The sequence below is a fragment of the Phyllostomus hastatus genome, unplaced genomic scaffold, assembly GCF_019186645.2.
Source record: "Phyllostomus hastatus isolate PE091 unplaced genomic scaffold, TTU_PhHast_1.1 phas_scaffold_501, whole genome shotgun sequence".
NCBI lineage: Eukaryota > Metazoa > Chordata > Mammalia > Chiroptera > Phyllostomidae > Phyllostomus > Phyllostomus hastatus.
The window spans coordinates 51,721,047-51,747,981 of record NW_025334033.1 but is presented as its reverse complement, the minus strand read 5'-3'; the positions used below and the strand labels follow the sequence as shown (position 1 = coordinate 51,747,981).

Below are 26,935 nucleotides of genomic sequence, written 5' to 3'. Positions count from 1 at the left end.
CACTCTATTACAGATTCACTTTGTGAACCTCAGGTTCACTAGAGCTGTTTGGCAAATCTCATGTGTTTCATTTATCAAATGGAGGTAGAAATTCAACATTAAAGATTTAATAAATAATAGCTTTATTAATCATAGCCGAACACGCGAGCACACTGGCGGCACAGCACTCTCAGTGCACCTTGCAGCGCTGGCCAAGCTCGACTTCCTCATTCCAGCGTGCTCAATAAAAGTCTCAGGGAATTCTTGTCCGATGAGGTCCAGAGATGGGGTTTCAAAAGATTATTTCACTAATTCAACAAATATTTATCAGATACTTATTTTGTGCTTGGCATTCCTTTGAGCACTAAGGAAAGAACAAAAAAAAAAAACCTTTGCCCTCACAGAGATTGCAACCTCGTGAGAAATACATCACTACATACATCTGATGTGTGAATCAAGGATGACCACAAATTTGGAGCAATTATCTTTGGCCAAATTGCTGATAGTAATGGCCGCATGCGACCCAGAAGTCCTTCGCTGGGAGACCATGGGCATCAACGGGGAGCCTAGTCGGGGGAGTCTCTGTAAACCACTTGAAGTTAATACAGATTTCTAAGTTTGAGTGCACACCTTTTTTTGTTTTTCAGGAGAAAAAAATATAGCTTTCCTTCAATTCTCAAAGCGATCTCTGACTCCAGAAGGTTAAGAATCATTTGGACCTACATTCAAGGGACACAGCCAGCCCCTTTTGCAATTGTGGCACCGTCTGCCTAGCAGGCCTGTGACCTTGTTAAACATGGCTGCCTTTTACTTTTCTGAGCCTTTTTTTTTTTAAGATTTTATTTATTTATTTATTTATCTATCTATCTATCTATCTATTTATTTATTTAGAGAGGGAAGGAAGGGAGATAGAGAGAGAGAGAAACATCCATGTGCGGTTGCTGGGGGGCATGGCCTGCAACTCAGGCATGTACCCTGACTGGGAATCGAACCTGCGACACTTTGGTTCGCAGCCCGTGCTCAATCCACTGAGCTACGCCAGCCAGGGTAACTTTTCTGAGCTTTTGTCCCCAGGACTGGAAATTACTGGAAGCAAGAACAGAACTAACTGCTCCCTGCTCCCTGAAGACACAGGCAAAAGGTAGTAACACTGGAGCAAACTGTAGCCTCGGTGTTACAGCACCCCAACAGCCCAGGGGCCAAATGTCAGCACTCCCTCACCCTTTTTTAATCCAATTATAATCCACTGAAAGTGCAAAACCCAGCATCCCTCCAGGCTGGTGCATCTCTCCACACCATGCCCCTCTCCTTTCTTGGAGAATGAATACAAACTTCATTCTCTGCACTTTCTTCTCTTTGCGAATTCTTTCGCAGCCCATGTCACCAACCACCCTAATGGTGATGAAGATGCATTTGTCTAAATCTGCATTCATCTGTCCCCAGAACTGCGTCTATAGTTGGTGAACACACACTGCAATGTAAAGATGATATATTAATAGATTTGTACACCTAAAATCTACATAATATTATTAACCAATGTCACCCCCAATACATTCAATAAAATACATTTAAAAATTGTTTTAAAAGAACTACATCGGTATCATCCTGAGAATAATGTTTTCTGTGCCATTCATATACAAACGCTCATCAGAATATGGCTGGATCAATAGATCATGCCACAGAAGTTGTCCTTCTCCCCTGACCATGAGGCTCTGGATGGTTTCAGATGGGAAGTGCTGTGGCTAGTTCCTCCTGACTTGTTTAGTACACACGACTTGGTAGGGTATGTGACTTGTTTAGTGTATGTGACTTATTTAGTATATGTTGCTAGAAGAAAAATTATCCTTGAACAGGAAACACCAGCAGACCAAGATCTGTTTCACTCAGGATAAAAGAAAATGAAAATCCAAAGTGTCAGATCTGCACTTACTACATGACTTTCACCACTAGAGAAATATTAGAGGATATATTCATTCAAGAATATGAAAAGAATCATCTTTAAACAGCTATATTTTAAATACTCCCCCAAGGGCACTTCATGAGCATTTATTAAATCATCAGCTACAACAACCACTGGTTTAAATCTCAATAGGCAACATGTTCTAAAGCAGCTCCAACTCCTGTATCAATTCCTGAATGCTAGTAAAAAACTCCTTAAGAAACTGATACTCCAATTACCAGGAGGTAAGGGTTATAATGGTAATCAAATTTTTGAAAACAGTTGGGAAAAGCAGGGAATCTCTGCAATTCCTGTTACAGTTACACTAAATTCTCCTATCACACCTTCTGTCTGCTGAACTCTTGTCATATACATAATATACATATAAATATCAACATTTAGTGCCCCAAAATCCGGAAAGAGTTCCAGATCAAGATTTGCCAGAGACATTCCTGGGAAACCTTACAAAATGGTCAACCCCCTTTGTTGTGTTTCCAAGCTGGACGTTCAGTTTTTGTGAGTGGATGGGGCTGCCACTCCATAATAAATAGAGCTGTTCTTTTTGCATGTCTGGGGATTACCAAGGCTGAACTTTGCCTGCTCAAAGGATCAACCGACTTCGCATACAGTGATCTGATAAGGCGTCCCCTCCACAGACAACTGATAATCTGGACAGAGCCCATGTTTCTCAACTTGCTCCAGGGAGCAGAGCAGCATTTGCCATCATGAAAACACAGAAGGCGGTCAGCTGCTCCTCTCTCTCTGCAGGCTGAAGCACTGGCTTGCCTGCAGCTCTGTGCAACATCACAGAAGCACAGGCTCGCAGTGTTAAGCTCAGTCATTGCAGTTTGATGAGAAGTTAGAGTCCTGATTCAAGCAGGAAGAGGCAGAAAAGCAAAAAGGGAAAGAGCGTGGAGTCAGACATTTGAGCCTGGATATGAGTCTGGTTCAGTCACTTTCTGTTTGTGTGATCTTAGCCATTGCTTACCCTCTAAGCTCTATTTTCTGCATCTGTAAAAAAGTACCTAGCCCCAGCTGGTGCGGCTCAGTGGACTGAGCGACAGCCTGCGAACCAAAAGGTCACATTCAGTTCCTGATCAGGGCACCTGCCTGGGTTGTGGCCCGGTCCCCAGCTGGGGGTGTACAAGAGGCAACCAATCGATGTTTCTCTTGCATACTATGTTTCTCTCCCTCTCCTTCTCCCTCCTTTCTCCCTCTCTAAAAAGAAATAAATAAAAACCTTTAAAACAATAAGTATCTACCTCATAGGGTTAAAGAAATAATGCATATAAAGTGCTTAGCACGGTGCCCAGAACAAAAGGAGACATTCAATTAATTGGCAGCTGCTTTTTATGAAAGGCAGGTATTTTTAAATTTTATCAATTTAAAAAACGGGGAGCAATAGCTTTAAAAAATACTATAACAAAACTCGACAAAACGCAGAATGATTATTTTCAGTTTAGCAAGCAGGTGCCGTGGTAGGCGAGGGTCAGAAAGACTGACATCACAGAGTCTGTAACTCAACAGGAAAGAAGACAGGCAAAATGACTATGACAGATCAGTTACGGAGAGCAGCTAATGAAGAGCTGAAGGAGCGCAGAGCATGGACAGGTGGCTTCTAGCTGGGGCGGCAGGGACTTCTTCAAGATTCATTCCGTGATTTATGAAATATGTATGGAGTACTTCTCCATCAGGCTGGAAAAAGTTGGTGAAAAATGGACATGGCCTCCCCGCTCAGTCAAATACCCTACAATCCGGCAAAATTAATGCATTTGTTGCATTAGTTTTGAGTCGGGTTTTGAAGCCACAAAGGATACTGCCCTCGAAGGGCTCGCTGACTGCTAAGGGAGACAGCGATCTGGACAAACAGTGTGGTGGGCGAAGTGGCATCTGTTGAGCTTGAGAGGATATATAAGGTTAGACGTGGAGTCTGGGGAAGACTCCCCCTGAGAGGATAGCACACAGTGAGGCAGGGGACTGACAGAAATTCTGGCTGAACTTCACAAACGCAAGTGTGATGGGAGGGAGACAGGCTAGAGGAGTAGCCTGGAGCCAGAGTCTAAATTAAGGCTTTGACTAACATTTAATAGCTTGGGCTTCACATCACAGATAACAGGAAGCCCCCCTGGACATTCTTGGGCAGAGGAGTGCTATTATCAGACTTGTGATTTAGAAAGATTCCTCTGGGGCAAAGACTGGGGTGACTAAGAGGAGACTGGCTGGGCGACCACTTAGGAGGTAATTGCAGCTGCCCAGCAGAGAGAGAATTATGGCCTTCAGCAGGACGGTAGACAGGAACATGGAACCGAGAAGATACAGATCAGAGACGTTACAGAGTCAGAACCAACAAGACACGGCAACTTGCCTGAAGTAGAGAGAATAAGGAAGTGAAGAGGGACAAAGATAAACCGAAGGCTCCTTACCTAAATTCCTAGGAGGCCTGCTGAGTCAACTCACAGAGAAAGGAAAAAAGGGATGAAAGCAAATGGGTTTTAGATACGTCAAATTTTTTTTAGTATTTTTAAAATATGTTTAAAATATGTTGAGTGTTTTAGATGCTGGTAATACACTTAGGCAGAAAAGTCTAGCAGGCAGTTGAAAATTGTGACCTGGCACTCGGAAAAGAGGTCCAAGTGCCCGTCAGTAGATGGGCGGATAAAAAACGCTGTGTGTGATACATTCACACAATGGAATACTATTCATCCGCCAAAAAGAAGGGAAACTTACCCTCTGTGACAGCATGGGTGGATCTGAAGAGCACTACGCTATGTGAAATAAGCCAGTCAGAGAAATACAAGTACCGCGTGATTTCACTCATATGTGGAATCTAATGAACAAAATGACCTAACAGGCAAAACAGAGAAAGACCCATAGATAGAAAGCAGGCTGACAGTTGTTTAGGGTGGGGGAGGCTGTGGCGCAGGGTGGGGAAGTGGAGGGACAGAGCAAAAAAGAAAAAAAAGAAAAAAACTCATGGATGTGGACAACAGCGTGGTGACTGGGGGGTTGGGGAGGGTGGGAGGAGGTGGAGGAGGGTACGGGGGGACAAATGGTGACGGAGGGAGACTTGACTTGGGGTGAACACACAATACAGTGTACAGATGATGTGTTGTGGAACCGTGCGCCCGAAACCTTTCTAATTTTGTTCATCAGTGCCAACCCAATAAATTTCATGAAAAGGAAAGAAAAGATACCTATCTGGGAGAAACCCACAGAACAGCACCTGACGAAGCTACGAGAAGAGAGCCTGCAGAGAGAGGGAAAAGTTCTGCTGTGTCCTGGAATTAGGAGATGCGTGGAGGGCGCTGGCGAAGAGCAGGGAGGGGCAGATGCTCAGGCTTCCCCCCAGCTCTTCATCCAGAGAGACTGCTGTGGACACCGAGACTCCCCAGTGCCAGCGTTTGTGTCGGAGGTCTGTAGACCAGCGGCTTAAAAAATGTTGAACACGGACTCTAGTCTTCAGGAAGGAGAGGAGGGAGAAAGGAGCTCTCGGGGGTTATTGAAGAGTTCAAGAAGCCAAGGGAAGTTTTCAGGTGGGAAGTGGTCAAGCACAGTGCCATGTGCTGAAGCAGAACGGGGATTAAAAACAGGTGACCGAAGCTGGCAATTTCAAGGTCATCGGTGACCTTTGAAAGAAAGTTGGATAAAATGGGAAGGCATGAAGTTAAAAGGCAAGAGTAAGGGGTGGGGCAGGACTGAGGGCAGCAAGGGTGTGTTACTTTGAAGGGAATTTGGCAGCATGGGACGACAACGGCTTGTGGGGGTGGCCCAGCAAAGAAAGGTTGTTTTAGAACAAAAAGACCACGCAGCAGGCCAAGGAACTAAGGAAACTTGGGGGCCCAGAGCCTCAAGAGACGAGGAAGATTTGGATAAGACCAGCGGGGACTAGGTCCGAGAGCAGAGAGACACAGGGATCCAGGAGGACGGTAGTCTTGACACTGAAATTATTCCATCCTACCAATAAGGAAATCAAGGCGCAATGTTGAGTAACCCGTCCAAGGTCTCGCTGACTCAAGAACTTGGGCTTTTCCCACTTACCCTTTCTGTTTCTAGGAATGAAGAACAGTGTATACAATACAAAGAAGTACCCAGAAAGTGTACAGAATCAAAGGAGTTAGACTTAGAAAACCACCACAAAGTCAGAGCGCAAGGCACAGGAGTTCAAACGTGTGCCGATCTGCTCAGGAGGCAGGAAGGAAGTCTCCAGGGCCGAGAGCCCGCACTCGCAATGCAAGCTGAGTGCCGTCTGCCTCAGCCCTAAAGAACATGTGAGGCCAGGTCAAAAATCAAGCTCCCTCCCTGCCAACTTCACTTTCAAACTGGAGTCTTTGACACTGAGACTCACTCAAGGTCCACTGTGGACCATGAAGAAATCCGGAAGACTACAATGGTGGCTGCTACAGCAGAAGAAACGAAAAAGAATTCCTTTGTGAATTCTCTGAATTCATATGAATGAGTGAGAGTGAATGAGTAACTGGTGTGAACCAAACATTCTACACCTAAGCATATAATCGTTCTCTAGGACTAGGCAGCAGAGCATCAGGGTAGGGAGCAAAAAATGAAAGAAATTAAATGGTTTTCTTTTCGACTCTCCATCTAAATGAAAAATGTGAGAAGCAAAGCATCTCCTCCCTCCTAAGTGTCTGTCAGCACATTTGCAGGAGGCCTGGCCACGTCCCGGGCACTGGCTGGCTGGGGAGCAGAGACTGACGGAGCACATTCACTGGCGCTGCAGCCCTCGCCTGGGTGGTCCGTGTTATCCCTTTGATTAAACTCCCAGGCTGGAGGAGCTGGAGCTGCTCCTAATGATAGCTGGGTCCTGAAATCTCACTTCCCTGCACAGAGAGGACCACTGCTCCCCTCTGAGTCCCTGCCTCCCACTCCTCACCACAGAGCTGGACGAACTCGCCACATTCTTGTGTTCCCTCGCGGCAACGACCACAGAGGGCTACGTCTGTGCAGAGCGCTGCGCTGGTAAAGAAGCCCTCCCAGCGCGGGGCGAGGCGGAGACAGACCTCACGCTTTATGAAGCTCTGCTCCAGCACCCTGTCGGCTACGACAGCGCTGCCCCCACCACACGCCACAGATGCTAGTGGAAACCCTGCTTTCCAGGATGTACACACCGGTGTCCAGGGGAGCCCATCACCCAAAATAACCAGCCTCACGCATGACAAGGGGAAGACCACAATGCGGCCTGCCCTCTGTTCAGATCTGTAAGGTATTTGTTGAAGAGTGGAACGTTAAGAACATGCAGCCCTTCTTATTTCAAGCCTACTTGTGCTGGCCACTGTGGCTGGGAAAGTGTGACATTCTTATGCGTTCTAGGCTATAAACCAAGTCCAGTCGTAGCAGCGGTAGTCAAAGTAATGATGAGGTACACGAGGTTGCTTTTAGCCATACAAATTCATAAGATTTGAGTCTCTAATGTAAATTCTGGATAACTCCAAGTTTTATTACTAAATGTTTGTGTTGCCAGGGCACTGTGCTTCCTTACTTTTGGCCAGTTCACTGTCCCTCTGCATCGTCACCAGGGAGCAGAGGGAAAAAGGGGTGACACTGCCTCATCCTCCAGCCTACCCTCCTCCCAGCTACCCCCGTCGCCTGGAGGCCCCCACCACCTCTGAGATGAGGAGTGGGCTCCGGCACGGGGCGTGCAGAGCGCTCCGTGAACCAGCCCTCGTCTTCCTGTCCGGCTTCCACCCTGGCTGCTCCCTGCCAACTCCCTACCCTCCCACACCGCCAGCGAGACCCTGAGTGATTCATGCTGAGGACTCTGTCTTCTATCATCCCCACAGCTCAGTACTCAAGCCTAGAGCACTCAAGAGCTTCATAAAATTTTTTGAATGAATACATTTAAAACACACACATCTGAATAAAAAGTTTTCATGAAGAACGCCACTAAAAGCTTTAATGGGCTAAGCAGTTGAAACTGTGGACAAAATGATTTTCCAAAAAATACTATTTCTATTTTTAATACTTATCTTCCAAAATAGCAGAATTTAAAATCTGCTTTACTTATTTAGTAGACGGTCTTTTAGCAGTTGCTCAAGAAAGCAATGTGAAGATATACCAGTTTGTGTGACTGAATTAAAGCAGTGTTCAGAGGAACGTTCATAGCATTAAATATAATAAAAAACAAGGATAAATAAGAATAAATAAGTATCCAACTCAAGAAAAGGTGAAGAAATAATAAAATAAAGCTAAGAAAAGCAGAAGAAAGAAAGATAAAACAAGAAAAAACAACAACTAGAAAACAATAAACCAATAGAATGACTACATAGATCCAAAACCATCTTATCAAAGAAAGGGAGGGGGAAAGAAAATACTCATTAAGATGATCGGATGTATGGGGAGGAGGAGGAAAAAATTATAAACACAAACTAGGAATTGAAAATAGGAAAATAATCTGAGATAAGGGGAAACCACAGCATCTAAAGTGACTGCCTGACACACAGTGGTTTCTGATGAGGCTGAGTTGGAGCTTCCGTGCCCCCAGCGCAGAGAGAAAAGCAGAGCTCCCGCGTGTTCTGTCTACACGCCCACCCCTCGCCAGAAAGCCACGGACACTGTATCACTTGCCTCCATGAGCAAGAAACTTTCATCCAAAATACAGCTAGGAAAAGAAGGAAACAGCTAGTAAACAAATGTGCCAAAGCCTATTTAAGCCACATAACATGCCATTAATTATCAGAAAATAAGCAATAAAAGGCCAAATTTTCCAAATTCCAAATTAGAGAATTACTTGCTCTGAGAAGGGACCTAACAACGTATAATTGAGCTTTTCAATAAGCGAGTTCATTTTGGTAACATTAAATTTTATGCCCAAACATACTTTTTCAAATTCAATTAGAAATCATTTATTGTTGAAAGTCCTCTGAAGGCCAAAATAACAGTATTTCCGAGGACAGTCACACCTCGGCACTCAGCGGCTTCAGGACCCGCCAAGCCCCGCACTCACAGCAGTTCGAAGAGACAGGCTGTTTCGGCACTCGGCGCTCGCTCGGGGCTAGTGGCATTCGCTGGAGCTGGCGTGAGTCACGACACCACCACCACCCCCCCACCACCCCCAGAGAAAAAGCTTCACCGTTCGGTACTCGTCGTAAGTTCCAGAACAAATTAACAATGAGTACCAAGTTCCCACTGCAGACGGCACTTAGGCTTTATGAAGAGTTTTTACGTACTATCGTCACGATGCTGCTTTAGTTGTCCTCCGAGGACACGTCAAGACCCTGAGGCTGAGACGAGCTGAATGAGTGTCCCAATGACACAGCTGGTCAGTGGCAGGAGGCAGGTCTCCAGGTGGCTAACTCCACTCTGCTCCCACCACCCCACCCGGCTCGTTAAACACCACTGCGCCTTCCTCGGCATCGCCGAGCCACCCCACCGCCAAGCCTCTGGGAGTTAAGCCTGACATCTGACGGCAAGCTCAGATCCCCACAAAGAAGAGTCTGATGGACTTTTACCTCGCTGGCACTGCAGTCCTTCTTAGGCGAGACCGAAGGACTGGTGAGGGATGACCCTGCAGTTAGACTACGACCACCTTAGATTCCCACAGGATCAGGATCCTGTCATTCTGCAAGGTTTGCAATCCACCAAATGACAGAAGTTGAAAATATGTAAATACCAATATTAGCCATGTATTTTACCACAGTTGCAAAGAAAAAAATTTTAATGTCTCGGTGCTTCTGGCTGCTCATTTATAAACTGGATCCATACTCTAGTCACTTACCCAGTGAAAAAAGTGTAGCAGATCACTGGCCCTCTCCCTTCCTCACAGCCACGTGACACTTCAAAATTCCTTGCCATTCCATTATAGTCATGATATTCTATTCCCTCTTCCCACCAGCCCATCACTCAAGTCTAACTATCCAACTCCCTTCAGTTCTCAACACTGCCCTTAAGGACTCTCTGCTTCCTGTTTCACATTAGGCCTCCTCACCTACTCCCTTCAAACTACTTGGGATTTGAAAAAGAAAATCACATTCTCCCCCACGAGGGTGAGAAAGCTAAGGCTCACCTTTACTTCCGGTCCTCAATTTCATACGGAGAAGAAGGGCACCACCAGGGAGCAGTGTGTTGCCTGCACTGAATACGTGCTTAAAATAATTTTCACCTTTACTTTTTTCTATACTTAATATCATTACAGAGTTGTCACAATGTAAGGAATTTGACACAAGAGATACAACAAAACATAACCATGGGGTTAAGTTATAATCACTTCTTTGGAAGACTTCGATGCCATTTTGCTTTAAGGAAAAGGAGAAGATACAGCTTCTATTTCCAGTTAAATACCATGGGGATCATCAGCGAGAAGGGCAAGAAGAACCCCAAAGTTCTTGAAAGTTTCATCCACCTCATTGTGTTGTAAGCTTGTTACCATCTATCTAACTTAAAGCTAAAATCCAGCTTGCTGGATGACCTTACTACGTCATTTCTTTCAGCATCAGTTTTCCCCATCTGTAAAAGGGGAGAATGACACATGCTGGATAGGGTTGTACCACAATGCTTCATCCAAACAACATCCTGAGATCATGAGACAAAAGATGGTACAGCAAAAAAGAAAAGAGAAAGAAAGGAAAGTAAAAGGTAATACTATGGCATTCTGGTTAGAATTTTATAAGATTAGAATTCACTCGAAAATTTTACCAGGAAAAGAAGTTATTTTTAAAGATCCTTTAAAAGTTCCTTTACAGCTGGTCACTCAAGGTGGTTTATCCACGAACTGAGTACATCAGAGTCAACGGCAGACTTAACTTTGTAACACCTGTAACAGAAACTCCTCTTCTCTCGAGCTGTAGAGGAGCACTTTCATTCTTTGGCTCCAAACCAGCTACCATACTCATTCAACAGGCACCAGTATATGGAAACTGGCAAAGATAGGGAAGAAAGGATGGAGCCCCCTGTCGTTCGCCTTGTCTCGGGCCCACAGGGCCCGCCGGCACCCGAGCCGCCCGTACCTGCTGGGTGAGGAGACTGATGTGAGTGGAGGGCGAGTACTGCCTCGCTGCCTGCTTCTCGGCCAGCCGCTGGAGCTCGGCTGTCACCATGCTCTGGTTGTACCGTCTGCTGTACGAAGAAACATCTTCTCCTTCCTTCTGCATTTTGGCTACTCCTGCATGCTGCTTGTTTGGATGGCCTGAACCTGCTAAAAAAAAAAGAGAGAGAAAAGTTTTTTCTCACATTAAAAAAAAAAAAGAAAAAAGTCCGGAAAAACTTAGCACGATGACAGAGAAATCTCAGCCAGATTGCTTTACTGAATCCTAAGGATCTCTGATAACATTAAGAACAACAAACTATCTTCCAATGCTAACAAAAATAAAAAGACATTCTTACTATACCCTAAAAACTTTTCCTACTGCCAAATTGTTACATGCATTTATTAACGTGTTTTTCTCACCACGAGAGCTTCACACACACACACAAAAATGTCATCCTGTGTAGTGGAAAATAACCAACCCTAGAATCTACTAAATGAACAATAACATAGCCTTGAAACTCATCAAAATTCCTGTTTTTCTTTGTCGTGACTGTACTTCTCAGCAGCCCAAGGCATCCACTGTCAAACCATCCACAACCCTTCTACCAAAGCTCTGATATCAGAGTTCCATGATTTTTGAGCACTGAAATTCTAGGAAAAAAGAAATTGTCTGACATAAAATCACGGCTCATACTTTTTCCGTGCTAAAAGTCACACATCTTATTGAAAAAACTAAAAATCCAAGAAAGAGGAAACTCTATAGTGTGTTTCCTCCCTGTCTTATTAATGCTGCTATAATTGTGACCGTTCTGTGTGTACAACTTGGTGACACTAAACCAATCTATACTTTTTCATGTTTATTATGTGATACAAAATAGTATTTATAACAGATGAATAAGTTCTAAAGCATATTAAAATGAACACCTGTGAACTTATTTCCCAACTCAAGAGCCGCATTACCAAATAACACGCATGAGACAATGTAAAGACAACCAAAAGAATGGGAGAAAATCCTTCTAAAATATGTAACTGACAAGGGACTTGTATCTAGAATATATACAAAGAACACTTACAACTCAGCAACAAAAAGACAAATATTCCAATTTAAAAATGGGCAAAGGATCTGAATAAACATTTATCCTAAGAAGATATGCAGACAACCAATAAGCACATGCAAAGGTGCCCAACATCGTTAGTTAGTCGCTAGGGAAATGCAAATGATAACCACAAAAACGAGACACTACTTCACATCCACCGGGATGGGTAACATGAAAAATATAGACCATAATAAGTGTTGGCAACGATGTAGAGAAATTGGAACCTTCACATACTGCTGGTGGTAAAATAGTATAATCTCTTTGGAAAACAGTTTGGAAGTTCCTCAAAAAGAGGAACTATAAATTAACCATATTACCCCTTCTCTAAAAAGAAATAAAATCTAAAAAAAAAAAAAGACACTGGCTGGCGTAGCTCAGTGGATTGAGCGCAGGCTGCGAACCAAAGTGTCGCAGGTTCGATTCCCAGTCAGGGTACATGCCTGGGTTGCAGGCCATGCCCCCCAGCAACCGCACATGGATGTTTCTCTCTCTCTCTCTTTCTCCCTCCCTTCCCTCTCTAGAAATAAATAAATAAAATCTTTAAAAATTAAAAAAAAAAAAAAGAACAATGCCATGTGTCCCTTTACCTTTCAAAAGAAAAGGCAAAGGGAAAAGATGTCATTCTTTTCGCACTGGGGCTGGGAGGAGCCCACGCCGCAGACTGCCTTTCCCTTGCGCACTCACCTGCCTTCGCTGAAGAGGGCCGAGCCAGTTTCTGGCTATAGATGTGCGCGGCACTTTGGAACGAGGAAAAGGGGCCAATGGTGTAACTGCCTGACCGACAACGTGGCAGGCCAGCGGGGCTGGGTGCGTTCTGCGTCCCAGGGTGTATGGAGGGCGCAGTACTGTCAGGGACTCTGTTCAGTAAAATCGTTGGCTGGTGAGGCATGCTGGGGATGGCAGGAGGAATCTGAGATAAGGAAGAATGGTGGCCAGGCCCTGGGGAGAGGTCAGGGGTTGTAATAACAGATGACAAATGGGTGTTGGGAATCTTCTGTGGAAGAGTAGCAGCAGGACCAGAAAGAGGAGCAGAGGGAGAATTGGCATAGACTAATTTAGCCTCTTTTTCTGCTGAAGTGGTAAATCCTATTAAAAAAACAAAGCAAAACAACAAAAAAAACACATCATTTTAAGAAAAACTGACATGTAATCACAATAAAGCATGAAGTAAACATGTTTAAACATCAAAATAATCTTAAGAAACAAATCATGAAAATTACAGACTTTAAATGAGTATTCATTACGAATTTAATGAATTTTGCCTACGGAGACAATCTGGCAGCAGAAATAGTTTATTTTTAGTCCTTTCTCAAAGCTGGAGCTGGGGCTAAGCCCATTAACCAGAGCGGGAGTTTCCCAAATGTGAGGACATAGGACAAAGTTTCTGGCAGGGACAGCAAACACCCTTCCCTCTGCTCCTCGCCCTTCTAGAAAAGTGCTCAGAATATGTAAGCATTAAAGTGAGAAACTCCTTGGAAGGAAAACAGGTTATCAATAGGTAAGGAGAAATTCTCAAGGAAAAGGAAGAACAAAGAAAAGGAACTTCTTAGAGTAACGTCTCCTGCTCTAGAACCATTTAGTATCTGAGGACATTTTCTTTTTCTCTTAAGGATTTATCAGTGAGCAGCAAGACTACGCAGTTCGAAGTCACTCACGAGATAATTTATCAGAGTGAATTTCTGGTGCCTGCTGCAGTTTGGGCTGCTTTATTTTCACTTCCTCCATCGTCTCAGGGTGATCTGAAAGAGAAGGTAGAGACTGCTCTTATGCTCTCCCACTAATCAACTGCTAGGGCACCACCTCACATCATTTTGTTTCCAAAATATAACACAACTAGTAATCAACCCCAGGAACCACTGCTGATCTCGGCACACCTTCTAAGGATGGCCAGACCCGCTGCCCTGTTGAGTGGGCAACCACCCACATGATTCCCAACTATCCCCAACCCCAGCTCCTGCTAACTGAACCAGGGAAAGACATTTAAACCCAGGGCAGCCATCCATGGGCTGCCAACAAGCTAGGACATGCCTAGAAAAGAAGTAAGGGCAGTCTGACCCCTCTGCCAAGAATTCAGACTACGGGAATAAGAGACCAAGCTGGTTGGCGATACCCACTGGAGCCAAGAAGTCGTAATATGTATGGAGCAGAGCAACTATCAAGAGGTAGAAAGAACAACTCCAATATTTGCTGGCATGACACTTAGAGATTACAACTCAATAGCTCTGTATCTTCAAGGAAACTCCTCGGTTTTACTTCAGTAAGCTGAGTGCATTTACCGAGATAGTTTGATTAGTATATTCAACAACAGAATCACTCTAATAAAATAAAAAAAAACAAATTAGTTTTTTTTTTCTACCACAGAATTCTGAAAAAAGGACAGCCAGAACTAATCATAGACTTAGGGAAATATTCCATAATCTTTCTCAAGGGTGAGGCTCACAGAGAAACTTAAAGGCCATTTCACAGACAACCTTTCGGAATGAAAGAATGAGGACACAGGAATTCTCTCTGTCACTGTCAGCCCTGGGCACAGTGTCACACATTCGTGTGCTCGTGTATGAAATGAGTCTGGGTACTATCAAATGTCATAATGCTGTTTCCTCGGGTGAGGCCTTCCTTTTGCCCCTCCAGTTATCCTTGCGAGGTATAGACAGGTACCAATCTCAACACATGAACCCCGAAATTTCCAAGGACCCATTTATACAAATAGGAGCTGCCAGTTCATTCTGCTGGGGCTTCCGCATTCCTGCCAGGGAAGAAGGTATAAGTTGAATTCCAACCGAGGCCTCGTCTACCTGGGTTAACACACTGTCCTCTCCCCCAACCTCATTACAAGAACTCCTCAACGTCCCTTCCCTAGGACTCCCCAACCCTCTTCCTGTAGTCACCGGACTTCACCTGCGAGGCAATAAGCGTTACAAAGGCAAGGACTGCGACAGCCCTGGTTACTGCATACCTCCTCCTATCACAGTGTCTGACACACAACACCTCCACCTATCACAGTGTCTGACACACAACGCCTCCTCCTATCACAGTGTCTGACACACAACGCCTCCTCCTATCACAGTGTCTGACACACAACGCCTCCTCCTATCACAGTGTCTGACACACAACGCCTCCTCCTATCACAGTGTCTGACACACACCGCCTCCTCCTGTCACAGGGTCTGACACACAGCAAGTGCTCAGTAGAAATGTTTAGGAGCGAACGAATAGATGAATGAACCAGCTTCAAGATGCAGATCAGTTACAAAAGCTCAAGGAGGTGACTGAACTCAGAAGGACTTCTAGTAATGGAGTAAGTCAATTACACAGTGAGCTAAACATGCATTTGTGGAGTAGCCTCTGAACCTAAACAGTCTTTTAAAAACCTTAACACCATTTTGGGGGGAAACAAACTCCCATTTTAAAAGGCCAATTATCCCACCCACTTCCATATTAGACCATGATGGCCTTAGGAGAAGGAAAAAAGTCTTCATCTTTGAATATGTTGTTTAGTTTCTTAACAAAATTAGGTTATTGATTACCCATGTCTTTTACGTCCGTCTAGATTTTAAATGAATCTCACATAGAAAACACAGAGCTGTGTTTATAACACAATATCACTGCTGTTTTTTGATCACATGACCTGACAGATACTTTGGTCTACATCAATTCCAAAATCCCTCATCACGGTGTCCCCCAGCCCTGAGAACTTTTAGAAACATGTGGAAACAGTCTGGGTTTTCACAAGGACTGAAGAAAGCTAACAGAATTTAGGGAGCGGGACTAAGGATATTCAACAGCCCACCAGGTATGGAACAGTCCTGCACAACAAAGACTGTCCTGCCCCCAACGCCACTGCTGAGGAGCTAGAGGAAGCAAAAAACTTAACGGAAGTGAGATCTCATTAGGAGAAGCAGAAGGACGGAGTAAGAGCACAAGACGTGATTCAGGCAGGCGAAGGCTCAGACTCCTGTCCCACAGCCCGGTGAAGGGCGCCCCTAAGCAGTTGAGTCCCATTCAGCTTCTGTTTTCTCATCTGTAAAGAATTTTACAACAGCGCCTATACCACATGATTTTTGGAGGTAAAAGAAATAAGGTCATGTCCAACAGATAGTAATGAGTGTTCACTAAATGTTGGCTATTCATGTCTTGAAAAGCTCTCTATTAATTATCACTAAAAAAAATCAGATCCTGTCCCTCTTCTGCCTTTAGTACAAAGACGTAAAGCCTCCTTATCCCCCCTCCCCCCCCCGCCTGACATGGTTAAGATTCCGCCACCTCAGAGGCTACTAGGGCTCGGCCAGCACATTATTTACTTGGCTGTTGTGTGCATCTCATTTTTTCACTCGTTCTTATTTTTCATTAATTAACCAACATACTTACCACCCTTTGCCCCGCTATCAGAACAACTGTTGCTGTTTTTAGCAGTTTTTGAGTGAGTCCCCAGGAAGACACTTGCAGACTTGTTTTTTTGGGTATAAAAAGTCAACACTTCCTCCAGCTCAGCCTCACTGAAATGAGGAGAGAAAGCATGGTCAGAACAGAAAGCTGTTCTGGAAAATCTATCTACCAGATTTTATTACGGAAATGGAATAAGCTGGAGAATGGGAAAATGAAAAGCACAAGCTGAAACCCCCTATTAGTAGACAGCTAAATACAATAGAAGTAAAGCCATCTAAACATTTGAAGTATAAGGCTTGATTCATTCCATAGTGAATTTTCTAGATCTGCACTGTCTAATATGGTGGCCACTAGTTATACATGACTATTAAAAATTTAAAGGAATTACAATTAAATAAATTTAAAGACCCTTTTCCTCACTTACACGAGCCACATTCCAAGTAATCAGTAGCTATAACACAGAAAGTTCCATTGTCAGCCATGTTCTAGATCAGGGTCAACAAACTGCAGACTGCGGGCCAAACCTGGCCAGCAGCCTGGTTTTATATGGCTCCCAGTTAAGAACAGCTTTTGTATTTTTAAAGAATATGCTATAAAGCCCTGGCTGCTGTGGCTCAGTGGATTGAGCACTGGCCTGTAAACCAAAGGGTCATGGGTTCAATTCCCAGTCAGGGCACATGCCTGGGTTGCGTGGGGGGTACGTGAGAGGCAACCACACACGGATGTTTCTCTCCCTCTCTTTCCCTCTCTCTAAAAATATATAAATAAAATCTTATAAAGAAGGAACATGCTATAAAGATTACATGCAGCCTACAGTCTGAGTATTTCTCACACGGCCCTTTATAGTCTGCCTACCTCACTTCCAGGTAACTGAAGTACAGTCACTGGCGGAGCCACTTGCCACTTGGTGCATGTCAGCGAACAGGAGACCCACCAGCGCAAGCACGGAAGAGCTCCCTGACCATCTGTACCATAAAGCAGGATGAACTACATGGTTTCTCGGTCGCTTCAAGTATTGAAATTACATGCACTCATGAGTATCCACAAAATGGAAAGTATAAGGAATAGATGAAGGCCCATAAGATTCTCCTAGTGCACATACTACGCATGGATTTTGTAACATCTAGAGCAGCCTCTCAGTGGCTTTTTGCATTTCTTCCCCTGGAGCCTGGCTATGTTCCAGATAAGTAGCCTTCAAATAAGCACAATATTCCTGCATTGTTACAAAGAAGCTATATCCCATCTTCAGCACATGCTGTAATGATAACCTAGGAAACAGCATCTGTGAGTTTCAGGGCCAACCCCAAGGCCTCCAAAGTAGCAAAGTGCCACAAGATATGGACCTCAAGTGACTACCGAAGGCCTGAAGCTGAGGCTGCGAACGGGCCACTGCCTCTGCCTGTCAGTGTTTTACTTGGCCCTTCACACTACAGGGGAAGGCTGAGCTTGGTCAAAATACAAGCTGCTGTGTGCCCCGTCTTACCCTCCTGATTTATGTTTCCCCGCCTGACTCCTGCAGGGCCTCAAACTCCCCGGCCCTGACAAAGGCATCCGTGTGCCCTCAAACGCAGTAAAAGAACAGATGCTACCACTCTTCCCAACAATCAACATTTAACCTACAACCCGTAGTAAATATACTTTATCTTCAAATCTGTGTCCAAGTTGATAGTATATATAATTCATTTTTAGTCCCGTGTTAGGCCTGGAAGGGGAATGCACATCACATTTTCAAAAGTTGCTTTTTCTTTTTTAAAAAATATTTTAGGGATTTTTAAGATCCCTAAAAAGAACTAGAAGCTAGTCTTTTTACTTTAAAAGAACCAGTTTCTGAATATAATTTATTTTTCCTATTCTATATTTCTATAATGTTGATGTGAGAAACTCTTTCTTGCTTTGTTTCTATACCTGCTTTATCAATCATATTACTCAAGACCCAAGAATGTCAACAAAATGACTACATGACTGTGAACTCCTAAAAAATGGCGTGCTGTCCGCTGTGTGTTTAAGCACATGATACTGAGGCTCGCTGGGTCTACGCAAGGCACTGAACACAGATCATCCTGTGCTGGTGACTGGTGAACCACCGTCTGATTCAACTTCACAAATCAACTGGGAGTTGATTTTTCTTTCCTTCTTTAAATGTTTTAATTATTTATTTTTAGAGAGAAGGGAAGAGGGCGGGGGATAAAGGGAGAGAAACATGGACGTGCGAGGAAAATGTCAAAACCACCTCTCCCACACCCACAGCTGGGGACCTGGCCTTTGACCCAGGCATGTGCCCTAGATTGGGAGTTGAACCGGCGACCCTTTGGTTTACAGGTCAGCACCCACTCCACTGAGCCACACCAGCACGGCAGAAGTTGAGTTTTCTACTGCTTTTCTCCTTCACTGTGAGTTTGATGGTTGCAAACGAATGAATGGGTTATCCTTTACTTTTGTGGTTTTTATAAGTCTGTTTTACACAAAGGCTTTTAAGTACAAATCATACCCAATTTAAAATCAAATAACCTTTGCTACCTCCTCCTTTGGAAACATACTGTAAATGGACAAAATGGCCTGCTGATTTATGTCAAGGTAGAGAGCCAAATGCTGAAATTTTCAATCCCAAAAGGCTAACCCTAAGTATGAAGGATTTGTTCTATTTTATATAAATTAGGCGTAACCCTCACAGTGCTGAGAAGTGGCCAATTCCTCAACCCACTTAACATAGGCAAAATTTGGTCATCCCTCTGCTCCAGTAGGCCAGGGACAAGTTCAGGTCCAGTCAACACTAGGAGGCTCTAACTTCAACTTTCCAAAGGGCTCTCTCGGCACTTTGAGTGATGTGTACTTTGAAGCCTGTCTAGAAACAGAGCCCAGATGCCCAGCAGCCGTGTTTTGATAACTGAAACCATGACAACAGCAACATAACTGGCCGAGGCATGAAGAGGCCAAGCCTAAGAGACTCTTTTTTTTTTTCCCCCTCCTTAGAGTGATTTTACTCACACCCACATGTTAGAAACAAGAGGATGCTGGGAATTCAATGGGACAGTGTGGAAGATGGAAAAAGATAGTTTTTGTTCTTCAAAAATGTCTTCTACCTTGCTTGTCTGATGAACTTCTGAAAATTTTCCACGTTCACCCCATCTTCCTCTTCTTCCTCAAGTTTCTTCTTCGATTTCTTTTCAGCCATTTGTTCCGTTTCCTACCCAGGCCCCAACCCCCACAGAAAAACAAGATAAAACTGACTCCTGATAAATGCATACTTCATCATCTGGTTTCACAGCCTTAGGTTAACTATGTTCGGAGTAAAGAGATCTAATTCTTCCCTGTACTTCTGCCACCTATAAATTTGATATATTGCTTCTGCCATTATTTCATGAAACCCTGTGAATTTTCCAAATAAAAGTTTCAGAATTGTTATCACATTTTTGCTTTGTACCCACATTGCCCACTGAGAAAAGGGCTTCTTACAGTACTTTAGTAATGTCTATGGTCACACTCGCAGCTTTAACAATATGACAACAGACTGTATTTTGCTACAATTAGGGAGAAGACATGTCTTCAAAGATCTTCTATACCAGCACCCAAAGTGAATAAATTCATCACTGATACAAGACACACCAAAATTTTCGACAGATCTGGAATAAATCGTGGTTATGGATTTGGTTGTGCTAATATTCTACTAACCATTTCATGCATCTTTTAAAAAGTCATTTAAATTTCCAGGCCTCGGCTTTCTCTTCTGCAAAATGATCATACATTTTATGAGCAAAAAAAAAAAAAGATATTTCTAAAGCATTCTGAGACCCTTGGATAAAAGATGCTTTGCAAAATACTTGAACCAAATAGTATATTTCCTGGGCTTCATTGCAAAATGATGTCACTGATTAAAATGTTCTAAGAACAAAGCATTGTTCTCTCTCAGGAAAGAAGGTTGCCATTATCTTAAATCTACAGTTCAAATTAGCTCTCCAGTAATCAATTCACCACTGTCTCCAGGCACAACGAGGGCAGTGCGAAATCACACAGCCCAGGGGTCACGTCAGGCGCCACGGGGCTGGAAAGGAACATGCCTTTTGATAAGAGTTAACTACAGCCACTGGGGCTTTCAGAAGTAACAACTTAGTTGAGTTTTAGCCCAGCTGGGTCCAGTTCCCTGTGACAGTCACGTACAGGGAATGATGATGTTAGGGAAGAGAAGTTAGATGAGGGCCTCTCCACCCAGGGGGACAGAGGTGCTAGCCTGTTTCTGACCACGTGTGACAGTCTGAAGCAAAGACTAACAGAGGGACCACCGACCTTGTTGTACACAATGATAAAGTCACCTAGTTGGTGGGCCAGGATTCTTCTGCGTTCCAGAAGTGCCAGCTGTCGACTGGGCAGCACCATCCTCAGGGAGTTCTGGAGGTTGCTTGATGCTCGCTTGAGGAAACGAACCACTAGCTCCTACAGATTAAAAGTCATAGGGGAAAAAAGCAGGGATGGTGCTGAGCAACAGGAGACAAGCTATTGAGAAATTATACAACAGAGATGTGAGAAGATGCAAACTATGCGTTTCAACAAATAAGACTCAGAACAAATAGGTGAGGGGTAAGAAGGATACAGGAAGACATAAAACAGAAGAAATGCATTCTCTTCCCTCATAAGCTGGCACTCAGAAAGTCAGAATCAGTAACTATGCAACAAAGTAACAACTGTAAAACTGTTATCATTCCTATGCAAATAGTATTACAATAACTCGAGTGCAGATTTCACTTCCAACAGGGTGATCAGAGAAAGCTATTCAGGGAAGCAGCACTCAAAGATAAGAAGTGGAAACAAAAACCACCGGAGCAGACGGAATACCGAAGGTAAGAGAGTAGAGGAAGAATACAGAAATAGTCGTGGTTATTGATAAGAGGAGGAAAAATCAGAAAAATGAAACAAAACCCATAAACAACACCCCCCCCCCCACACACACACACTCCCATGGCAGAAACATCAGAAATGCAGAAAGAACTCCAAGAGAAAATAGTGTCACAGAAGTTGAGGGAGGAAAGGGTCCCATGTCCAAAGCTTCCAAGACGCTGGAGCTGAAAAGGACCGTTACCAAGATAAGGCCCTGGGTCCGGCCAGTAGGAGATAATTTCAATAGAATACTTTTAGTAGAGAGAGAGGAAAAAAAATAGAAGCAGTCAAGAGTTGTGTGGATAGTGAAGAGCACAGGCCAAGAGTAGAAACTACTGACTTAAAGAGTGTGCTGACAAAGGGAAAGGAAGTACTGCTGCTGTGCTTGAAGGGTGGTATTTTTTTCTTCCCCAAGGGTAAGGGAGCCTTTGGAATTAAGGATTGGCAAACAGGGCACAGTGGGAGGTTGCGGTGGAGAAGAGTGGATGAATCCCCCTTGAGATAGGACAAAGAATTTTGAAATTTGAATACACACCAATCAGGTCATTCATAACATCACAAACTCTTCAAAGGAAGCTTTTGCAAAGCCACAGGCCTTAAATACAGTTGTTCCCTCCCTCCTCTGTCGAACACAATAAACTTGGCTTGAGATGACAGATGTTGGGACCCTATATGGATGTGCTTTCTGTGGGTTATGTGATAAAGAATCTCTAACCCTAACTGGGACCCGAGAAGCAATTCTACACCTGCCTTCCGCATAAACAAGACCACTGCCACAATCCTCAGGGAATGGGGTAGGGGTTGCTCTCCAGATATATTTTCAAAATGAATGCACAGAACTGCTATTAAGTTTTGCAGGGATGATCCTAAATATTCTCGTAAAAGGCTCCACAGAAATCCTGTGTGGATTCCAAGCCAACAGTTGAGTGGTTATTCTCTTCTGAGCTATTTTTTTTCTTCTTGAATTTGATGTTGGTTCATTGTCTTTTGGTGCCAATTTACTCCAGTATAAGGAAATAGCCTCATAACTAGAGGGTTGGATTTCATAGTTCTACTCTGCTCTCTTTACTATAGGGTGGTTTAAGCTATTATATTAAAACATTATTTTTTCACAGTGGAGCAGACAAACTGACTCTCAGAAAGGCAGTTTCAATTTTCCACTTGGAAAGAGCAGAGCCACGTTTCCCACTGACGGCTGAAGGGTTATTCACAACACACGAGGGTTTATCTCTGGGCTGCGCTGGCTCCTTTAAATCCCCGAGTTGTTTTCTGGGAGAGCCATCATGTTTTTATTACAAGCCTGGCACACTGTATGCCCCGTGCATGTGGAGGACTGGAAACAACAGGAGGGACACCGCTTACTTGGACAAAGGATGCAGCTTTCTCAGACCTAAAGGTCCCTCTCTTGTTGGTGGCAGACCCCTGTGGTCAGAAACGCTGGGGAAGGGCGATGGCTCCCCCCCCAAGCACTGGCCTTACCAAAGAAACTGAAGTTCCTGTCGTTCTGATCCAGAAGGAAAAGCCCTGCTAGAATATTAAATTCTAGCCATGTCCAAAGGACTGATACACAGTAAAAATTATTACACAAGTCTGTTTCCAGTAATCTAAGAATTTTATAAAGTTACAACTAGTAAAGAAAAAATGTTAAAATGGAGAACGTTATGCTCTCAGAGGTCCTGTGATAAAGTGTTGACTTTCACAGAGCTAACGCCACACTTCAGGACAGAAAAATAAATGTCTTATGACTCATGGAAACAACACAAGAGCATATAATGGACAATTAGAACATCTGAGTTCAAGTCCTAGTCTCACCACTCACAAGCTGCGGGACAGCGGGCGCCTTACTTCCCCTTCCTGGGTCTTTGTTTCCTCACCTGTGAAATGGGGATGGTAGTGCCTCCTTCGCAGAGTTAATGAACCCTAAGTTTGCTTGAGAAAGGATTCTGTTATTCTTTTCCAGGGCTTTCCTGCCATCTAATGAGCAATCAACTGACATTTTTGGAATAAAATGCACTGATGCCCTCAATGCACAGGACGATGAACATGGCTCCGGAACAAAGGCTCACTATGAGTTACAGTGAGACAAACCTGTGGACTAGACTGTGAAATCATTTCTCTACCCGAAGACTGTATTGTTCTTTACTCTCGTGGAAAAAGGGAAAGGAACAGGGAAAGGAAAAAGATCCCAACAAGAAGAGCCTCACCATCTGTTCATCTTCTTTGGCAGCCCAACTGGCACTGAACGTCTGACCTCCATTGTCTTTCATCAGGCGAGTCTGGACGTGCTGGAGATAGGCAGAGAACGCTATTCGGGCCTGCACTTTGCTATGGAAATCCAAAACAACGCACAGTTAGGACACCGGACGGCAAGCCTACGGCATGTGTGCTTACCTCTCTGAAAGTGGCCTCTGAGGACACTTCTATTAGGATGGCTAAGAAAAAGAAAGCCCCTCAATGACACAGTTACTGAGTAAAGAAAGGTTCCTTTTCGACAGTACATGAGATTTTGTTTTCTATTGAGGGAACCAGAAATGGAGAATCCTATTCATTTTCCATGGGAGGAAATCAAACAAGAACAGAAAAATTAGGTTTCCTACCCTTATATAGCTCTTTGAACTTTTTAAAAAACTTTCTTGGGGGAATGAGCAGGAAAAGTATTGAACCTTCGCAAGAGCCTCTGTAATAACGTAGAAAAGTCCTTCTGCCTTGGAGGCCCTTAAGAACATACTTATCAGTTAGTGCAAAAGTACGGCTTTTGCTATGGCAACTAATATTTCTGGTGTGCAAAAGCCTCCAAAGCAGGAAATAGATAAATCCTACAAAGGAACTTTTGAGACCAAGTTTTAAGGTCATGCTTTTCTCAACTAGAAGACAGGAATGGCTGCAGCCCAGAACAAATGAGCGAGGTCCAGCAGAGTTTGGCATAGGCAGGCCAGGACGAGCCCAGATGTTCACTGGGAAAAAGAAACCCTCACATGTACTAAAAGGCACCTCGGTGACCCCAGCGGAGAGCCCACCTGACTCCTGATTGGCGGTCTGAGCAGGAAACAAGGGAACATGATGCGCCAGAGTGTGGAGGACGGGAGTGCCGGAGACACTGAGGGTCTGAACTTCAGCTGCTAATTGTAGCAGCTCTGTTTTCTTTCAGGAGAGGTTCTGGTTACTTCAGCTGATCGGCCTTCTGACACTCTCGCCAGAATTACATCAGCGAAGATCGGGGCCCAACACAAACTTTGTTTACAACCCTCACACATGCAATCGCTGAATGCTCTCTGCTCGCTGACCCTGCAAGGTTAGGATGAAGGGCCCGTCCAGAGCAAGCTGGAAATCCCAAGAGGGTCTGGGTCTAGCTCCTCTGTGTGTGTTGGAGGGACTGCAGCAGAGGGGAGTCAGGTTGGGGAGGAGATCTGCTTCTGGGAGTTTAATACCTAAGATCTGCAGAGCATGAAATATAAGTAAGGCTACACCTTTGTTATTAATAGGGATAGCCTCTGGGAGGACAATGCCATGTTGGAAAAATCAATTCGCATTTCCAAATGTTTCTCAACAAGGACAACAATTATATTCTCGTTCACCTGGGGGCCATATGCCACTTTCCCTTCCACCATTCCCATAAGCTCCGCCTCCACAACACATTCCTTTCAAGTCAAAATAAACGAAAAAGATTCTCAATTTTGGTCAAGGAATTCACCCGCAGTATAATGAGCTAGCAATGGCACGTGTCAGACACCTCCAAATGCAGCGGAATGAATGCCCAGGTCCACTGACTAGCCCTTTAATACTAACACACGAAGGTCTCTGGACATGGGAATTATTGCGTGGAAGTTAAGATTTCAATCATTATTTTGCTGCAAATCGCTGTCGATAACCAAATGAACAAGTACTGAGTTTTCGGCCCTTGTTAAAGAGATCCCTGGGGCGTTGATCCTGAGTTTGTCCCTTAGGATTAGAAGGTATTAGAGACATTGGTCAGCTAGTCATCTGAAACAAACGCCCCCTACCCCCCAAAAGGAGAGAATGAAAACCACAATGATTTATACCAAAAAAAAAAATCTCCCCTATTTTTTAAAGAATAGAAGCCTATGTGGGTCCTCAGTACACAAAATACACGACAAAAGGCCTGGGGCCTGGAGTCTTGAGTCCCTGCCATGGGCCTTCTCCAGAATCCCAGTAGCCACTGAGATGCCCCACGGAATGATGGGCAACTCCAAGGAATAGTCTGAAAACCACTAATTCATATTAACACACCCTGCAATTACAACAGTTTACTCATAGAAAGTGAGATCCATAAGATTTATGAAGAAATATTTTATATCCATGACAGCTAAGCAGAATGTTATTTCTGGAAGGGGCCTCAGAATATAGTCCAGTGGTTTTTGAAACGTTCTATTTCAATTCCGTGGAGTCTTTTTTTCCCCTCCAGAAAGTACCACTTTGAAAAACACTGGTCTGATCCCACTCTTTGGCCTCACAGAAACGGAAACTGAGGCGCAGAGAAGCTCCCTGAGTGGTCCACAGTCACGGCCAGCTGCTCGGCACTAAAAAGCCAGGGCCCAGGTCTCCTGACCGAGTTCAGTGTGCTCTTTACTAAGGAAACCCTTCTCATGCTCCGCCGCAGCACTGCTCCAAACCGTAACTGCTCCCCACTCCCCAAACCCTTGCTTTCTGACTTACAGAAAGAGATGACCCTCCACTAGCCTCTTTCCACCTGCCTTTAGGACCCCTCTCTATCGATACAGCCATTTCTGCAGCTCTAACCCTCTTCCCATCAAATCCTTCCCCTAGTCTATAAATAAGCTCCAGAATCCCTACCTGTTAAAAAAATTTTTAAAAAAGTCTTTCTCTTGGCTTGCTCTGTCCTATGTATTCTCACCTTCCTTTTGCTGCCAAGTCTTCTGAAAAAGTTAGTTCGCCCTTGCTTTCTTATTTCCGCAACTCACAACTTCTCTTCTAACCACTATGCCCACCCCTCGTCATAAAAGCAGGCATCTCTTTCCACCGTGCACCCTAGTGTGGGCTGAGGCACTCTGGAGCTGCGACTCCTGTGGCTGTCACTGCACTACGCCTTCCCAGTTCGATGCCCACGTCTGTGCCACATCCTGTCTCTTCACCCTGTTCAACACTGGTGTTCCCTGGGAATCAACTCTCCTCCTTCCTTCCTTGACAATGCGCACTGAACTAGAGCGAAGTGGACGAGCACACCCACTCTGAAGCTGTTTTCAACTATCGACTACTCAATCCTGCTCCACTCTGACCTTCGAAGCTCTGTTTTCACCCGTCCGCTACGTATCTTCATCCCAGAGCACTTTCACCTCGCTGTGTCCCGCAGGAGACAGCATCTCCATCGTCAAGCTAACTAACTCTTACGCTCCTTACACTGAGTGAAGTTGCCAAATTTGGAAGTCTCTCTGGAGGTCTCACACCTGCAGAGACCAAGCCCTGACTATTTTTACTTGCAAATTTCATTACGTCCACCCCATTCTCCCCATTCCTACAGCCACAACTCCGGTCAAAGACCTCATCTTCATGGCTCTGGACCACGGCAGCAGCCCCTGAGCTTCCCGCTCCGCCTTCAGCTGTCCTCTCCCCAGTCACCACCCCACAGTGCAATCAATTCACTTTCCAAATCAAGATCTGACCACATCATTCGTCTGATTAAAAGTTACCCATCTAGAAAATAAAAGTCCAG

General features: G+C 44.3%; 1 protein-coding gene across 8 annotated transcripts in view; it reads right to left on the bottom strand.

Annotated features, from left to right (window-relative positions):
* TTLL5 (tubulin tyrosine ligase like 5) overlaps nucleotides 1-26,935 on the bottom strand; it is a 252,183-nt gene that overhangs the window by 136,433 nt on the left and 88,815 nt on the right. For 7 of the 8 annotated variants that reach the window (XM_045822851.1, XM_045822844.1, XM_045822849.1 and 4 more), the window contains 7 exons: nucleotides 23,451-23,571; nucleotides 20,659-20,805; nucleotides 19,458-19,561; nucleotides 16,360-16,487; nucleotides 13,648-13,731; nucleotides 12,677-13,078; nucleotides 10,876-11,063 (listed from right to left, as the gene is read on the bottom strand). In XM_045822851.1, the coding sequence (XP_045678807.1) occupies nucleotides 10,876-11,063; nucleotides 12,677-13,078; nucleotides 13,648-13,731; nucleotides 16,360-16,487; nucleotides 19,458-19,561; nucleotides 20,659-20,805; nucleotides 23,451-23,571 (1,174 nt within the window). The remainder of the gene's footprint in view (nucleotides 1-10,875; nucleotides 11,064-12,676; nucleotides 13,079-13,647; nucleotides 13,732-16,359; nucleotides 16,488-19,457; nucleotides 19,562-20,658; nucleotides 20,806-23,450; nucleotides 23,572-26,935) is intronic. The other variant, XM_045822847.1, reaches the window with a different exon arrangement.